Source organism: Macrobrachium nipponense, chromosome 10, assembly GCF_015104395.2.
Source record: "Macrobrachium nipponense isolate FS-2020 chromosome 10, ASM1510439v2, whole genome shotgun sequence".
Classification (NCBI taxonomy): Eukaryota; Metazoa; Arthropoda; class Malacostraca; order Decapoda; family Palaemonidae; genus Macrobrachium; species Macrobrachium nipponense.
The window spans coordinates 102,157,168-102,175,428 of record NC_087204.1 but is presented as its reverse complement, the minus strand read 5'-3'; the positions used below and the strand labels follow the sequence as shown (position 1 = coordinate 102,175,428).

Genomic DNA, 18,261 nt, shown 5'->3' with positions numbered 1-18,261 from the left:
GGATCAGCTACTTTCAAATGTCTACTAGTGACATTCCAATATTTGTTTATACCTTAATATTTGAGCTGAATTACTGTAATGTTGTTTAGTTGTCTTATAACTAATTCCTTTGATTTTCTTTATAAGGACATCCCACTTCTGGTGCTAGTGTGTGTGCATCGTTGCCATCTTCTAACATTTCACAAATGGCTGGTTTTATACTAATGCCCGAGCCTGTAACAAGTACTAGTATGCCTACTGCCTTTATTAACACTCCAGGATCAAATTCTACAACAAGGGAAGCTAGTACTTCTAATGCCCTTGAAACAGGTGGGTCATCTGTCTTGGCATTCAAAAAAGTGAAACATGTCATCTTTCAAATAGAACGTAGATATTTTAACACTACACTCTTTAGTGACAGAACAGCTACATCATGCTTTAAATTTTTTATTGAATGAGTAGTACAGAGACTGGAAAGTATAAACATATAAAAAGCATAAATGAATCTAATAAAAATCATGAAGTTGGTAACATGTTCGTCTCATAATCTTGCGGGCCAGCATTTGCCTCCCGTCAGGGGCTAATAAGTGAGGCTGTCTACCATTGGTTACCACCATGAGTGACTTCATGATGGTGGGGAGTTGGGGTTACCTGGCTGACATCTGCCCGAGAAGCAATAGCTTGGGGAGGACTGAAACTGACGACTTAGACTTTAGTAAAAATCTTAAATGTAAAAGACATTTAAACGAAAGCAAAAATATTATCTATATAATTTATTGTACATTTTAATGCAAAAGGCTTATGGATGTACATGAAGGCTTGTTTTTCTTTTACCTAAGGTAGCTAATAAAATATTTCTACTAGATAGTTCCTTTGCTTCATATACAGTACATACCTACATTTGTTAATAAAGTAATTATCCATAGTTACTATACAAAGTCCAGTAGGTTTGGTAGGTTTCTACATGTAGTGTAATCTCCTTTGCAGATATGATAGTTGTCAAGGTTTTTTTTTATTATTTCTGTAGTGGGATGTTTTGTAAGGAGTATAGTTTGCCAAAGCTAGCCATCATTGAAGTTTTCAGCATTTTAAAAATGTTATATATACCTATGTCAGTTTTAGGAGTCCACATTTCACATACCATTTAGTTTTGGCTGTCAAAGTCGACTCCTGTTCCATGAGTCCCTTTTCACCAAATGCCATCAAACTTTATATCTTGAATCCTCCTTCCTCTCTGGAGTAGACTTTGATGTGTCACCCTCCTGGGCTTTACTAAGGAATACTACAGGCAGCCCTTGCTTAACAGCGGCATCAGTTAACGGCTATCTGGTTTTACAGCGCTTGTCTAGCGACACTATTAACTGGGTTTTCGGTGGCTGCTTAGCAGCGCCAATCTCTTGTTAACAGTAGTGCCGATCTCTGGTTAACGGCGCTGATATTTGGTTAGCGGCGCTGTTAAGCAGGTTTTTAGTGTTGTCATTGCCGATTTTCAGTTAGCAGCATCGGCCGGGAAAGCAACCCCTGCTGTTAACCGAGGGCTGCCTGTAACTGATCTTATATCTCCTCGCTTCCAAGCTTTGTTAGGCAAAATGCTACTTTTAATAATCAAAATCTTTGGGTAGATTTTTTTTGTGTGACTTTAATTTCATAGTTTGAGGTGATCTATTCCTCTAAGATGTGAAACTGTTAGCTGTGTTCTCAGTCATTTTGCCTGTTAAGAGTATTAAGGGGAACTTTCCGAATATCATGGGCTATAACTACGTAATTAGGATGGAATCTGTAAAAGTATTAAGATTGAAAGTTTCACATAGATATTCCAGTTCGTTTTCTATACATGGTTGCTTTTCTTACTGGGGCCCTTATGATTGTAGCATGATGCTTTTCAAATTATAGGTTTGCAGATTGGTGTGTAAAATAATAATAATAATAGCAATAATTTATGTAAGTGTTTAATTACACATCATGTATTGCTATTCAGATATACTTCTGATGTATGTAATATTGAGTTCTCCTATTTTTGTATGTGAATGGATTGTTTTAAAGTCAAAGTAATAATCTGAATTGTTCATTTCCCCAATGTCAGGTTCTCCACAGCCAACATCCTCGACATCGCCTTCACCTATCCCAGCATCACCATCACCTACCCCAGTGTTTTCTCAAAAGCACATACTACTGAAGAGAGCATTCATGGATATGATGAAAGATACTGAAAATGCACCAGAGTCCAGGAGTCCAAGCCTAGAAGCTGTCGTGAAAATTTCACCGAAAGATGTAATGCATGAGGAAAAATCCTCAAAGGCCATTGGTCCTGAAGAAGGAAGTAAGGATCACAGGTTAAAGAAAACAGCTACAAGTGATGTAGATATGGAAAGCAAAGACACACCCAACCAGGAAGAGAAAGTTGGGGAGCTACCTAAGATATTTGAGAATTCTGTAAAAAAGGAGGAAGAGGAGAAGGTGATTAATGCTTTGTCCGCTGATGTTAAACAAACACTTTTGAAGTCTACCACCAAATCGGAGTCATCCGAAAGTGACACAAAATCCAGTAGTGAAATGCATCCAGCAATTTTGTTTTCTATGCTGTACGAAGAATTGCAGAGAACAAGACAAGAAGTTGAAAGACTTCGGAAGCAACAGGAAATGATGCTTACTGAGAAAAGTGAAAAAGTAGAGGAGAAGATTGTGAAAAACGAACTTCCTGTGAAAGAGGAAACAGTGCCTCAAGACACACCACAGTCTCTAAAAAGTTCCAGTGTTGGTTTTCAGAGTGATGATGACTCAGTGGAGATTTGTGAAGAGAAACCAGCAAAAATTAGCATTCGCAGTGACCTCCTTGCTTCCAGTAGTCAAGCATCAACTGGAGACCAGGTCCCAGTACAAACCACGCAGGTATCAACAATAATGACACATGGTAATAGTATTAGTCCCAAACCCTCGGTTAGTGTATCCGATAGACAGTTAATTAGTCCATTAGCTAAAAAGAGTCCAACGCTGCCCCAAATGAGTCCTCAACTGCGTCAGACAAGTCCTCACTCATCTCAAGTCAGCCCCTTAAACAGAACTAGTCCTGTTGTAAATCCTCTTGTTAGTCCAGTTACTCACCACATATCCTATCCTGCACCAGTACAAACTGTAGAGGTTTCTACCATACAGTCAGCTGTGCCACTTCCTCATACAAGCCCGACACCCTCACACATCAATGTGGTTTCCTTATACTCAGCATCTGGATCATTGAGGGCCAGCCCAGTTTTACCCAGAAATAGTCCTGTAATTTCCAGACAGAGCCCTAGTTCCTCAAGCAGTCCTGCAGTGCCTAAAAGTAGCCCTGCCCTGCCAAAAAGCAGTCCTATTGCTCCACTGTGCAGCCCACGGGGCTCTAAAGATGCTACTGTCGTTGATATTAATTCTGAAAGTCTGCGCTCAAAATATGGTATAAACACAGATGTTGAAGTCATGCCTGTCACTACTAACAGCAAGCCTCAACTAAGCGAGCCTCAGCCACACGCATACCTCGAAGTGATAGAGTATCAAAAACCGCAAGATGCACCTCTTCTTTTGGAAGCGGTTAAGAGTAGACGTCTTGATAGTAGTGGTAGTAGTAATAGTACTAGTATTAGTAGTAGTAGTAGTAGTACCATAAATGAGAGACAGAGAATTTTTTCTCAAAGTGCATTGGCTCAGCACTTAGTGGGTGATCATGTCAAGCGAACAATGCATTCCCAACCAATTGACAGTGAAATAAAACGCAGTCGTTTTTCAACCTCAGATCTTCCTGAATTTCCACCAAGCTCTCAAAAACCACCACCTCCTTTAAAGCCTGTTGCATCCCTCCAGAGAAGGTACTCGGATAACATAGATGCAAGAAATTCAGAGCCAATAATGGTTCATTTTCCTTCCGGCAGCATGCCAGGTTTTCCATCAACATCAGAGCATAGTGCCTCATCCCTAAATTTTCTCCAGCCCAGGTCAAGCGTGACGCAGAATACAATTCTTTCTCCACACATAAGAAGATGTTCTGATGGTAACACTGATAGAACTAGAGAATACCAGCAACAGTTTAATTTACATTATCAGCGCCAAATAGGTCCATGTCCACCTGCATTGAGAAGTCTTGGGCCAGACAAAGCAACTATTTTTCCAATACCAGCTCCATCCTCATCATCGAGTATGCAGTCATACGGAAAACCACACACTCCTCCAATATCAAGGAGTTCTGTTATAGAGCAGCATAAAGCTTCTATGATTGAATCATCAAGTGCTGGCATTTTTCCAAAACTGAAACAAACTATTCAGCAAAGTTTCGATGCACAAGTTGCTGGTGCTACTTCTCAGGAAAGGGTACAGCCGTCTGCCATACCTTTCGAAAAAACACGTCAACCGCAGACTTTTGCAGCGCGTGTTCTCGTCCGTGATTCCGTTCCAGAAACAGTGCCTCGCCTTCCACCTCCGCCGTATTCAAGTCAGCACTACTCAAATTGTAATCCTCACTTACCAACTGTTTTGCCCAATCATCATTACTTAAATAATATGCACCACAGTTCAGGGACAAACCTGCATCACATAGTAGCTGGAGGTTTGATCCGAGGGAGTCTCCAGCCTTCATCGACAAATATTCATAGCCATAACAGTAATCCTAGAAGCAATACAAGCTCAGGCAGTAGTGACAGGAAAAGATGCCTCAGCTGTCCACAACCAGCAAAATTTCTATGTTCTGGGTGTAAGAAAGCCTGGTACTGCTCTGAAAATTGTCAGGTAAGTCCTGTAATTTTTTCTTATTTGTTATTTTTATGAGAGAATAGTTTTGTAAATTTGGTCATTGTGATAGTTTTTGGTACATGTCTTAAATGAGCACTCCTTATATGGACATGTAAAACTTTATCTTAAATGACTTCAGGCTGATGTTGAAAATTATGTCAATCATACTCTGTCTGTAAGAATTAAAATGCATAATGTTAGCACAGATAAACACTGTTGAAAATACTGGCATGTAAGAGTTAGAGAGGCATACACAAGAGGTTGAATTGTATGGACTTAAAGGTTTTTTTTTTTTTACTGCTACCTATCCAGAAAATATTTTCAAGAATATTTACCTTGACTAGTGAATAATAATAACAAACCCTGGACTTAGAGCGTAAATATGTAAATATAAGAGATTACAGAATACAATTTTGTTTTTAATTTTTGTGAATATGCATTCATGATAATCATAGTCCTTACTGAAACCAACATATTATTTACTGCCATAATTTTGCTTTTGCAGCGTGAACACTGGGCCATCCATAATACGAGTTGTGTTCCATGAGTGGATATAGATTATGCTGTGACTAATGTGACCATTTTCGTCCGAAGAAATTTTGTACCTGAAGTTCTACAGAGGATTTTGTACTCTGCTGAAAAATTAGTTGAGTGGAAATAGAAGAACAGTTCTATTCTAAAATCTGTCTGCTGTGAAAAAAAACTGTACTGTTCTTGAGAACATGAAGCAGTAATCAGATGTGGGTTTTCAGAATAACAGGATTCCACATGAAATATAATTATGAATTCCTGATGAAGTAAACAACTACGATACTTCGAGGAGTTTGTGATGACTGATTTTGCCGAAGTGCTGATTTCCAACTTACCGTATTTTCATAACATTTGTTTCCTTGAATTATTCACTAACAGTGAGAGATTAGTTTCTCGTGAAGTGTTGGAAACGTAACATTCCTTCAACAAGTGGTTTTACGTACAGTTATCCAAACATGCTAGTCTAATAAACTCGCAATAATCTGCAAGTACTTGATATCAAGGTGTTAATCATATCAGGTGCTGTGAATTCTTTTACATATTTTTTGTTGCCTTTCAAGAACTTTCAAGTTAAAACAGAAATATTGTACAGATTTGCAAATAATTAATTTTCATATTTTTGTTAGTGTGTGCCATAATGTAAGATTATTTTTATACATATCACATACTTATTTATTAATTTTGTTAAAAAAAAAAATTGTTGTTTTCATGGACTTTGACAGAATACCCAAAACATGATGACACATATCAATCAAAATGTAATGTTCATATTTTTGATAACTTTGCTACTTTTTCATGTGATTACATACATACTGAGTCTTGAATATAAAGTCTAAGTTGTGCAAATGTTTCAGACTGGAAAAGGAACTTTGTGAAAATGTTCATACTAATTTTTGATCATTAAATTCTAGAAGAATAGTTCCTGTGGTTAATTTTTGCAAAAACAGTATTGGCATTTTTGTGCTGAACCTTGTATTGGAAACTTGGTTTTGGCAGAATATAATTATATTAGTATTTTGAAAGTTCATGTGCTGACGAGTATTTCATAATGAAATATAGCAACTATGAGACAAGCCAGTTGTTGACCTTAACTCCCCCCTCATATGTACTGATGTTTGAACACCAAACTTGGCATTCAAAATGATTGCACTGTAAATAGGCAATGTCAGTTTTCTGATCTCTTGTCATTTCCAAAATCCTATCAATCAAAAGCAGGCCTTGAAGCATGATGGATCAACCTGACATTCACTTACAACATTAGGAGACGTGGCTGCTGATAATAGTCTAGAGAACAGAAGGCCAAAATGAAGTCTCAACAACCACAGGCGTGCAGAACAGGCTATTTAGTATGTGAAACTTCTAAGTACTGCTCTTGAGATAGTTTTATTAATGGTGTTAATATACTGTGATACTGAAAACTCTCTGAAAACTAGAAATGTAACCTTGATCTTTTAGTAACTGTATCACTGATTTTCCAGTTTGTTTACCAAAATAAGTAGGGAATAAACCCACTCTTGACCCAGTATGACTTTAGTAAGGTCTAATACTACTGAGATAATGTACATATATTGGTGGTTAAATAAAACAAGTCACATATCTAATATATAAAATATAATTTATACTAGCGTTAAGTCTAACATTCATTAGATTATACTTTACCAATTACTTTATCCCCCACACTTCTTCAAAGCCGGAACAGACTTTAGCGCACGTAAGAGCAGCTGACAGATGATACTGGGAAAATGAAACTTCTTTTTCTACATAATCAACTTCAACCTGGAAATCAAGCAATTAATTCAGTGACTTAATCCCAATTAACAGTAGAGATAAATTCAAAATATTCGAGTTGTTCAGCAGAAATATGAGTGTGTACAAATATGAAGTATAAAACAACACAATGGTATTCTCCATTTTCTCGAAATCCCAAAACCCACAGTCTTGTAAGAATTTAAATGAATGTCTTATGTATCACATACAACACCAGACTTGAAGAGGAGAAAAATTGTGCTGAGGTTTATTGGCTTCCAAGTCATTTACACAGCAAAGATTATTAATGTTCATAACCTGTTTTATTATGAGACCATAACTATTAAGGCTCTGGTGGTGAAAAGCCCAAGTTTAAATCTTGTACAATTAAGTTCTGGCACTGAATGTACTGTGCTTGTTGCCTAAATAACTGTTTTTTCAGCTTTGAGCTGTAAAAGCATGTACTTAGTTGGAAAAGTAATTACATGCAACCAAATTCCCTAGTGCTTATGGCAGTCCACCAAGAGTCTGTATGTGTACTTTTAATGTCTTGTCCCCTTAATCCTTTTTGCATACAAGAAGAAATAGTTAAGACCAACTAGGAGGTGAAGTTGGGTATGCACTGTTAAAAGCTTTAATTAACAATGTGGAACTAAGTTGAGACCCACTTGTATTTGTGACAGTTTCAACAGTTTTATCTCATTTGAAACCTTGTAACTGCATACCCCTTCTTATGTTTGTGGCTTTTTCTAAAAGTAAATTCTTTTCTTGATGTTCATAATTCTCTCTCATCACACTTTCTATCTGCATAATTCTTCTTTACTTTTGTCTTTTCATACCCTAAACTTAAATATATTGTGGAAGTCCCCAACAACAATGCAAAACACACTTTTTGTTCTCACCTATGATCTATTTCCTCATATTTTCCAGATCTTTCATATTTGTTGATATTCTGCTAATACCGCATCAACAATTGCTCCTACCTTTCTCTTTACAATTTCAGAGGAGTATCATTTGAAGTGAGCCTTACATGGCATTAAAGCTTCCTTGTAGCGACCGTTTTTAATAACCTAGCTGTAGTGCTTTCTGCCTTCCACCTTTTAGCAGCTCTCTTTACCTGTCCATCTTAAATGCTGTATCACCTTTTCTACATCTGCCTTTTTTTAAAAAGAATAATTTCAATCTTCTCCAGCTTTTCGTTGCTATAAATCTTTATTCAACTTGCTGTGTGATCTTTGTATTCCATGAATCTCATAACTTTGTCGTCACACTTTCTTAGAAACCCCACTTTGGTTAGAGTGTCTTATTCTCTCCTATGTGGAAAACCTCAGGTCTTCATATACAACCATCATACTTATGCTTTACTTGTTGGCTGTAACAATCACTTTCCATTTCATCCAAGTTGTTGTTACACGATGCCCTCGGTTGTCAGGGCAAAATAAATACTATCCTGCTTCCATCACAACATAATCCTTTCAATCTCTCCACCATTACTGTAGCATAATACTCCTCTCCATCTCTTCAACAATATGTTTTGTTTAGACTGGGAACTGAAATCCTTTACTCCATTCAAACTCGTCAATCCCAAGTCCCTTTACTTGACACCATTAGCTATACTCAATACAAGTTTGAATCTATAAACTTGTCAAATCAAGTGAAGCAAGGGAGGAGGACATAGAACATGGCTTGTATCTCTTGCTGACAGGTTTTGCTGACTCCACTATGATAACATGCATTAAAAAGTACTAAGACAGTAGTGGTAATGTATGTCCTTGATTTCCCAGTCCAAGAAATGGAGCAAGAAAGAACTAAACCTAATTTTACAATACAGTCACCACAAGGCTTTTACAGAATAAAGAGTTATGTTTGTGAATGTGAGGGAAAGAGACTGTCTGACTGGACATTGACTTCCATCTACCTACAGTACTCCACAAACTAGCACCTCAATGTGAATGGTTAATTCATGTGTTGGCAATTAAGGGCATACTGTGTAAAATGCGAAGGCTGTCATGTGCAATGGCAAAAGCAAGCAGTATAAAACTAAATTAGAAAATGCGATGAAAAAGGTTAAATATTTTCAGCTTACCTTCCCATGAGCCATTGCTCCAATAACGATAACAATTGGTTCGTCGGTGGGCACGAGTTCCCGAGGATTGATCAATTCAGTGGCAGAGAAAGATGTCCCAATTTTGCTACACCCAACTGGAAGATGATCAGTTATGGGATTTCTGATGGCTTTTAAGAGCTTGATGTTCCCGTCATTTGCACGAACACTCATTTTGTGAAGGAGCTGAACTGAAAGACAAATAAATCATTACTATTGCTAAAACTCTGCATCATATATTAAACTAAAAAATGGGCTTATAAGCTATTTAATTATTCAAGAAGAGGCTGTTGGGAATAAGATTTATGTTTAGCCCAGAAGAAAGCATCCTGTACCACTTAACAATTATTATTAAGTGTATGAGATTTATGTCACATTGCATCACTTCTAAAACAATATCCAACAATAAAAATATGCAGCTGGCATCTGATACACTTAGATTTGCAAATTTTCAGTACCAGCACCATTATTCCACTCTAAAATCAGCAATGAATGCCTAAGCAAATAACAGCTACAAGATATGCAGCACTATTTTACATAAACATCACCTCATTTGAGATGTGAATAGCACAAAGCCCTCAAAAAGTATTATATAATACCGTTTACAGTTTCAAAAGTTCATTCCTTGCATGTGCATGAGGTCAGGTGAACACATTCATTAGCTTTCTGTAATCTGCAATCTAATTCTTACTTGGTTCAACCGTCTTTTAGTACCTTTTTAAAAAGTGGTCTGAGAAGCAAATAATAATGGTGTACATATTTTAATACCTATCTTCATACATGTGTATTATTCCTCGCCCTAAATCTACTTACCCATCAAACCTGCAAATCTCTTGAAAGTCCTGGGAATTCTACACTGTGGATGTACCTCGATAAGAACATTCTTTTCTGTGTGGATGTACACCTGCAACAAGAGTTGTCAACTTTAAAATGCAGTACAATATGTATTAATATTACTGGTGTCGTTATTCCTCAAGGCCTAATAATCTGAAGGAACAAGTCAACAAGGCATTAATCAATAAAACAGAAAATAACCTGAACAGGTTAGCAAACCAGATACAATAAGATAAACAAATGAACTCTACTGTGCACACACATACTGTATGGCATATGAAACACTGAATCTCCTAGATAACTGCCCCCAGCAAGGGTCGACTTGGAGGTGATTATCTAGGACTGATAGTTCTTGGGAGAAAACTGGACTATTTGGGGGTCAATATCTATTTCCAAGGCTTGGGGGTGTCTTTGTCTAGGACTGATATTTCTCGTGGGTCACTACCTAAGACTAGACTACTTGGGCACTTTGTCACTGTCTAGGAAAGATCCAAAAAATTAAATGTCAAGTAACATTACTGATCCACATCATCTATACAACACTAGACTCATCCACATTTCTAGGGTGATGGAAAGCTCATGAACTGGGCAATGTAATAGTCGACGAACCTCACTAAAATATAAGTAATCTTGAAATTGAAGTAGTATATGATCTAACTAAGGACAAGCACAAAAAGGACAGGTTAATTTCTCAACTACATACAGCTAATAAAAGATGACTTGACATGATCGCCCCTACCAACTTTTCATTTACACTTATTCTTACTTCAAGCCTTTGCAACTCTCTCTCTTAATGATCTCCCAATAAATGCTTTGCAGTACAGTATATTATCAGTAAGAGGAGAGAGAGTGAGGGAAAAGCTTTACCTTACTAAGAAGGCCTGCTCTTCCATCTTGCTACCCACTTTCATGTTTGTTCTCCTTATATATATATTTGGGCATAAAACAATCCTTACTCCACATATTTTACAATTCTGATTATGAAACCCAATTTTATGCTGAATACAAAATAGTTCACCCAAACTTTTTCAGAAGTTCATAGGGCCACTGTCTTGACTCTACTTTTCCCCTGCCCTATACTTACTTATCATGAATAAGAATTACTATACTGTTTTTATTTTCCATCTGTCCATCCGCCAGTGGTGTTTGCGCATGGTAACACTGCGTCCCAGGCTTTAAATAATATCCTATTTCGAATATTAACAGTGTAATTCGCATACAGTAAATTATTAAAACACTTTTCAGTAGCAAATGTACACCCAGATATCCTTTTATTTACCTAAAATTTACACATAGCGTAACTATTTAAAGCCCGGGTCGCAGTGTTACCATGTGAAAACACCACTGGACAGAAAAAAAAAAAGTATAAGTCTTAAGGCAATTTTGAACACGCTAAACAATACCAGCCCTCTGGTGAAAAGTGTAGGTACCACCCTCTTGTACTTTTAATTATGTATATAAGCCTACCTGCAGTTTGCCAGCTTGGTTCAACGGAGAGTCTTGAAGCATCAGGAGACACTGATGTAGAATGTCTGGTCGATAATCTGATGGGTTCTTCTTGAACTTCTTCATTAGCCCCATGTGGTCGTCACAATTGAGGAGTTCATAGCCTTTCCCATGCTGAAAGGAGTAAAACCAATTAAAGCATTATTATTGAAAAATAAACCCGCATAATTACTGTGTACGTATAATGTGTTTACTTATAAATGTTTACATTTTATTTTTATGACTAAGAAAACTGAAAGAAGTTTTTGTTTAGTATCATTATTATTATTATTCAGATGAACCTTAATCATATAGAAGCCCACCACAGGGGCCACTGACTTGAAATTCAAACTGGAGAGATTTCATTTATTAAGAATAAAACATAAAATGTCAATAAACAGATACAAATGTACATCAAAGCAAGGAGAATTGTAATAGGGTAGGAAAAATACATGTTCAGATTTATTTCTGCAGGAACCATGACTTGTGCAGAACTGCACACCAACTGCTAATCACTGATGGATGTACAGGCTGTTAATCACCGATGGATGTAAAGGCTGTTAATCACTGATGGATGTACAGAACTGTACATGACTGCTAATCAATGTTGGGTGTACAGAACTGCACATGAATGCCAATCACCGATTTATGTTCAGAATGGTAAATAACTGCAAATCAATGTCGAATGTAGTACATACTTGTAAATGACTACCAAGCAATGTTGGATGTACATAACTGTAAATAACTCGTGATCAATACTGAACATACAGAACTGTACATAACTGCTAATGATATACGTATATTTCCTACCAAAACTAGACATTTTACAGTTACTGCAAATATACTTTGAGGTTATGCACTAACACGATAACATAAATCCAAAGAAATACTACTGAAGTAAAATGTAAAAAAAAAAAAAAATTTTTTTCTTGCATATTATCTTCATGTAGGCCTAGCTAGGCCTATCTTTAAATAAGCAATGATAAAATGTGAGGATAGTTTTAGAATTTTTATACTATTTGGGTTTCTCAATTTATGAAAACCGCTAAAAATAACGTTCATATATATATAAATATATATATTTCAGGGCTTTCCGAGATGAATCCTGGATTACTTAGGATTAATTTGGCTATTTTTACTTTGACGAAACAACGTTCTATAAGTATTAACAATAAATTAGTCATGACGTTTAAAATATAATCTGCGAGATTTAAATAATATAAACATTCTAAATACGCGTTTAAATGTGACTTAAGTCATTATAGGGGACGTAACCCTTATTCCTTGACTTAAGATAGCCAATTTCTCTCATAGAGGATTAAAAAAATATTTTATGACAATAACCATTACAGATTACATAAGTTAATAAAAAATTATTTTGTTGAGTACTCTATCAAAGTACAAATCAAATAACTAGACTTTTCTCTTTAATTTTCCATCGATATAAACAATTTGGCACAGCAGGAAAATGGCATGGTGTTAACCTAACCACCACAAATCACAATATGAGATTAGTCAGAGTTTACTTGTCAGTGTGTGTATGAGTGTGCGTGTGTATATCATCAAATTACCACTGATTACCCAAGAGCAAGACCCCGCGATGGCATAAGGCCAAATACGTAAATATAGAAGGGAAGGAATGATCAAACAAGTGGTTCAAAGTAAAAAAAGAAAATAAAAACCGTTACTGCACAGTTTTATAAATAGTTTTAATTTCTTGATTGCAGATTGTCAAACAATATATATATATATATATATATATATATATATATATATATATATATATATATATACATACAGTAGTACCTCGAGATACGAAATTAATCCGTTCCGAGGCACCCTTCGTATCATGAGGTTTTCATATCTTGGACCACATGTTACATGTAAAATGGCTAATCCATTCCAAGCGCTCTAAAAACACCCCAGTAAATTTCATAATAAAGCTAAATTGATCTATAAACAATGAAATACTACAACAATTTGGACCATTCAATACCTAGATTAATAAAAAAAATGCAAAATATAACCTGTAAAATAAAATGTATATTAGTGTACATGGTAACAAGAAATATACAGTACGTAAAATGTGGAAGCTTACCTTTCGAGTGAGGCTATCTCCGAAAGTGGCGGCAGAGGAGGAGGAGGACAAACGGCAGATAGGTATGTACGTATGTACACTTTAAAAAATATACGTACATACGTAACTATCCAAGGAAGATTGCTTCTGCCTACTTTTCACAATGTTACTGTGTGAGCCTTTTCGGGGGGTGCCTTCTACAAATGATTGCACTTTATGAAAAGCGGCTTTAATTTCTGCCATTTTTTTTCTTTTTTTGATTTTTAACTTTGCAAATTATAAAATACAGTATTTTAGAATATATATCAATTTTTGCCAATATTTGATATAAATGAATGAATTTCCCCTTGCAATGAGGAGTTGAGAGAGAGAGAGAGAGAGAGAGAGAGAGAGAGAACAGCCCAAGTAGGTAAGGGATACACTATGAGAGAGAGAGAGAGAGAGAGAGAGAGAGAGAGAGAGAGAGAGAGAGAGAGAGAGAGAGTATGTGCCTAGGCTTAAGAATAACCCAGTGCCATCTGACCGGCAGAGTAGGCTAACCTAACCTAGCCCGGGCCCAAGGTTTGACGGTCATGCCTAACCTACTCTAGTTGGTCAGGTAGGTTGGCATAACCCACAGCTTCAACAATAAATGTTAGTTAGCCTACGAGCCTACCATATTATTTTCAAATGTCTAACATAGGAAAAGTACTTTCTTAGATAACGTACAGTAATTAAACACCACTATACTGTCGCTTACATTAATTTTGCAAGATGTATTAATTTCTCACAAAACAAGTGAACCACACAATTTTCTGAGTGTTTACGTATCTTGTGTTTTATACATTTTATCTTATTGCTACTGCTAACTAGTCAAACGTTTTCCATTTTGAAGTTGCATGATTTATTCATTCTTAACCAAATTTATGAAACTTGTATATTTCTCATTGCTTATCTTGTGATTTAAATGTTTTTGACATTCGTTAATTTTAAACCACATTTATGAAACTTGTATATTTCTGTATACTTATCTTGTGCTGTAGATGTTTTTGACAATTATTGTTTGTGGAAACAAACATTTTTTTTTTTTTTTGGCATCCCTGTGTCTAAGAAATAGGGAATTACCCCAGAGGGTCATGGGTCTTTGGGTTCGTTTGGAGCCCCTAGGAATTAGTCTACAAATTGATTACTAGTAGTAATTCTGTTATTTCTGGCTGAATTATGCTGTCATATTACACCCGAATTCTCTGGCAGTGGACTAGAATTTTGATAGTATCCCATAAAATTCAGTTCAAATGATTTGAGCAGTCTAATTATTATTAATATTAGTATTCAGTATATAAACCCTTATTCATATGGCCCAATGACTTGAAATTCAAGCTTCAAAAGAATATTATGGTGTTCAGTTAAAAGAAATTACAGAAGATAATAGGCAATACATAAAGAAGAAATAAGGGAAAATAAGATGAATTAATAAATACTATAAGGATAAAAATATAAATGAATGATTAAAAACACAAGGTGAATTTTCAGGGTAGTATTGCATTGCATCTTTGCTTGGCCTTCTGAGGTTTTAAAATTGCACAACTTCCTTAGTGTTCAAATAAATTATTATTATTATCATCATCAATCTTAATTTGGAGAAGCAGTTGGACCTGAAAAGCTGAAATGGGTAACTTTACCAGGGTTTTGCTTGTGTCTTTACCATTCACGTTTCAAAATGTTTGGTTAATAAAGTAACGATAAACACTGCTTTATAGCAAATAAACTTAGATAATGAACATTTACCTTTATTTTCTTGGGGAGTTTTAAAGTTTTAGTCTTTCAGTTTTCACTGGGGTTTGGTACATAACAATTTCTGGGCAAATCCGCCCATTAATCAAAGCTAAATAATCGAATAAGTACAGTCAGTTTGGGGTTACATCAGGTTTGGGTTAAGTCTTTCCGGACTTAAGGTGCTTTCCTCATGGCATTGTTAACCTGTTGCTATTTATTCCCACTATAATTATGATGATTTGGGTTAAGGCGATTTTTGGCTTACAGCGCCCTGCTGGGAATGGAGCCCCCAGCTGTAACACGTGGACTGCCTGATGTCATCAAGTTAGGCTGATTAGTCAAATTTTGATGTTAAATTAAATTCTGATATCAAATGTCTACATTCTAAATTGACAATTTAACTACCACTGGCCTTACATTGAACACTGAATATAGCTAGCTATCTCAAAAATTTTCAGTGTGATATTTGAAAATGTATTCCATATTCAAGAATTAAAAGCAACGTCCACTGCGGCAGTTATATAACCCTTAAAATTTTCAGGGTTCCGTAAAGGGGGTACTATGTGTGTGTAAATACTTGTCTGTAATATAACACATTTCGTTCTCGCTATGCCCTAATGGACTTGCGAGGTAATTTTCTTTTACTGTTTGCTGTATATACTCATTTTTTCATTTAGAATGCTGCTGTGGGTGATATTATGAATCCATATGCAAGTAATTACGTATAGGCTAATTAACTTTTCTTGTCTTTGAAAATGTAAAAAACTGAAAATATAATAAAAGACTGATGAGTTGAAATAAGCTTAAATACAAATTTATCTACCTTTTGTAAGTAACTACACATACTGCATTTGTCTTAAAAAATTTTGCTACTCAAACAATCATGATAAATAGTCTCATGATAGCTAAATGACTGCCGTTCCCGAAGTTGTTGGTTCACATTGGGAGGCAATTGAATTTCCCAGGTGCAAAATTGTTAGTGATAATTATTTTTGGTAAGCATTTGAGGTACCACCTATTCTAACACATTCTGTCTGGAGATTTAGGCTATTTGACCTACTATAGAGGCCTGTCTTACCTATGGTATGCTTACTATAATACCAATTCAAGACAGGTTATTTTTTTTTGCTTCATTCTTAAGTCTCCTTAATAGGTTTAATACTTAAGTACAGTGGTACCTCGAGATACGAGCGTCCTGTGATACGAGTGCTTTGAGACCCGAGGTGGAATTCGGTCAAAATTTGGCCTTGAGACCCGAGCTGTGTCCCGAGATCCGAGTTGGTTCGGGAACGCCACCGCTAGTTGGCGTTCGCGGGCAGCATCAGCTGGGAGCATCCCACGAGCTCACTCGCACGCGTGACCGACAGATTTAAGTTGTGTTTGTGAGCTGTACTCGTGTTTTCGCTGTTTTTTCACGAATTAGTGAACTTTTTTACCTACCATCATGGGGCCAAAGAAAGTACGTGCAAAGGAGAGTGGCGAGAAGAAGAGAATGCTGCCGATAGAGGTAAAGCGAGAAATAATAGAAAAACATGAGCGTGGTGTACGAGTGATGGAACTGGCCTGGGTGTATGAGCGTAGCACATCGACCATTTGTACCATCCTAAAGCAAAAGGATGCCATCAAAAGTGCAAAAACAGCTAAAGGAACAACAATTCTGTCGCAATTAAGGACAAATGTCCATGAAGAAATGGAGAAGCTGCTCTTGGTATGGTTGAAAGAGAAGGAACTAGCGGGAGATACAGTGACGGAGAGTATAATTTGCGAAAAGGCTCGCGTTATTTACGCAGATTTGAAGAAGGAAGAGGCATCAACTTCAGAAGGGGGAGCAGAAGACACGTTTAAGGCAAGTCGTGGGTGGCTCGATAATTTTAAGAAGAGAAGTGGCATTCATTCGGTGGTGAGGCATGGCGAAGCTGCGAGTGCCGATGTAAAGGGAGCTGAAAGGTACATCGTCGAGTTCGCTGAGCTTATTGAGGAGGAAGGCTACATCCCGCAACAAGTCTTTAATTGCGATGAGACGGGATTTTTTATTTTGGAAAAAAAATGCCACGGAGGACGTACATCACCCGAAGAGGAGACGAAGATGCCAGGCCATAAAACCCATGAAGGACCGTCTGACCCTTGCATTGTGTGCAAATGCTAGTGGTGACTGTAAAGTAAAGCCACTGCTAGTCTACCATTCTTTGAAAAATCCCTTCGAGCGTTCAAGTCACACAAATTCTGAAAGAAAAAACTGCACGTAATGTGGCGCTCGAAATGCAAGGGCAATGGGTTACGCGGCAGTTCTTTACAGATTGGGTAAACCTCGTCTTCGGTCCTTCTGTGAAGGAATATCTTCAAAGAAATAACCTCCCACTGAAAGCCTTATTGATTTGGATAATGCTCCGGCCCACCCACCTGGTCTTCAAGATGACATTCTCGAGGAGTTCCAGTTTGTGAAAGTCCTCTACCTCCCACCCAACACGACTTCCATCTTGCAAACCAATGGATCAGCAGGTCATTGCAAATTTTAAAAAGCTTTTCACAAAGCACTTGTTCCGCCGATGCTTGAGGTGACAGAGAACACCAAGCTTACCCTTCGAGAGTTTTGGAAAGAGCATTACAATATGTCGTATTTGTTTACGTATCATTGACTCGGCATGGCAAAGAGGTAACGAGACGAACCTTGAACTCGGCATGGAAAAGCTATGGCCTGATGCTGTTTCAGAGAGGGACTTCGAAGGGTTCGAACCCCAAGCAACGGTGGAGGAGATTGTGTCCCTCGGAAAGTCGATGGGTCTGGAGGTAGATGAGGGCGACGTCAACGAACTCGTCGAGGAACATGAGGAGGAACTCTCAATTGAGGAGTTGAAGGAGCTGCAGGTGATGCAACATACAAAGGCCCTGCAAGAGATTAGTAGCAGTAGCGAGGGGGAGGAAGAGCCGGAGGAAGTGATTCCTACAAGTCAAATTAAAGACATGTTAGCAATTGTGGGGAAACACTTTCGAGTTT

At 37.0% G+C, this 18,261-nt stretch overlaps 2 protein-coding genes across 6 annotated transcripts in view; one reads left to right on the top strand and one right to left on the bottom strand.

Moving 5' to 3' along the window:
• LOC135223830 (mucin-17-like) overlaps positions 1–6,183 on the top strand; it is a 66,743-nt gene extending 60,560 nt beyond the window's left edge. For 4 of the 5 annotated variants that reach the window (XM_064262697.1, XM_064262694.1, XM_064262695.1 and 1 more), the window contains 3 exons: positions 127–309; positions 2,063–4,731; positions 5,240–6,183. In XM_064262697.1, coding sequence (XP_064118767.1) covers positions 127–309; positions 2,063–4,731; positions 5,240–5,281 — 2,894 coding nt within the window. In that variant the 3' untranslated portion in view covers positions 5,282–6,183. The remainder of the gene's footprint in view (positions 1–126; positions 310–2,062; positions 4,732–5,239) is intronic. The other variant, XM_064262699.1, reaches the window with a different exon arrangement.
• Positions 6,184–6,859: 676 nt separating this feature from the next.
• The window catches only part of LOC135223831 (ribosomal RNA small subunit methyltransferase NEP1-like), a 13,387-nt gene continuing 1,985 nt past the window's right edge, over positions 6,860–18,261 (bottom strand). Inside the window, exons 2-5 of the mRNA XM_064262700.1 lie at positions 11,417–11,569; positions 9,929–10,019; positions 9,098–9,306; positions 6,860–7,041 (exon numbers count right to left, since the gene is read on the bottom strand). Coding sequence (XP_064118770.1) covers positions 6,928–7,041; positions 9,098–9,306; positions 9,929–10,019; positions 11,417–11,569 — 567 coding nt within the window. The 3' untranslated portion in view covers positions 6,860–6,927. The remainder of the gene's footprint in view (positions 7,042–9,097; positions 9,307–9,928; positions 10,020–11,416; positions 11,570–18,261) is intronic.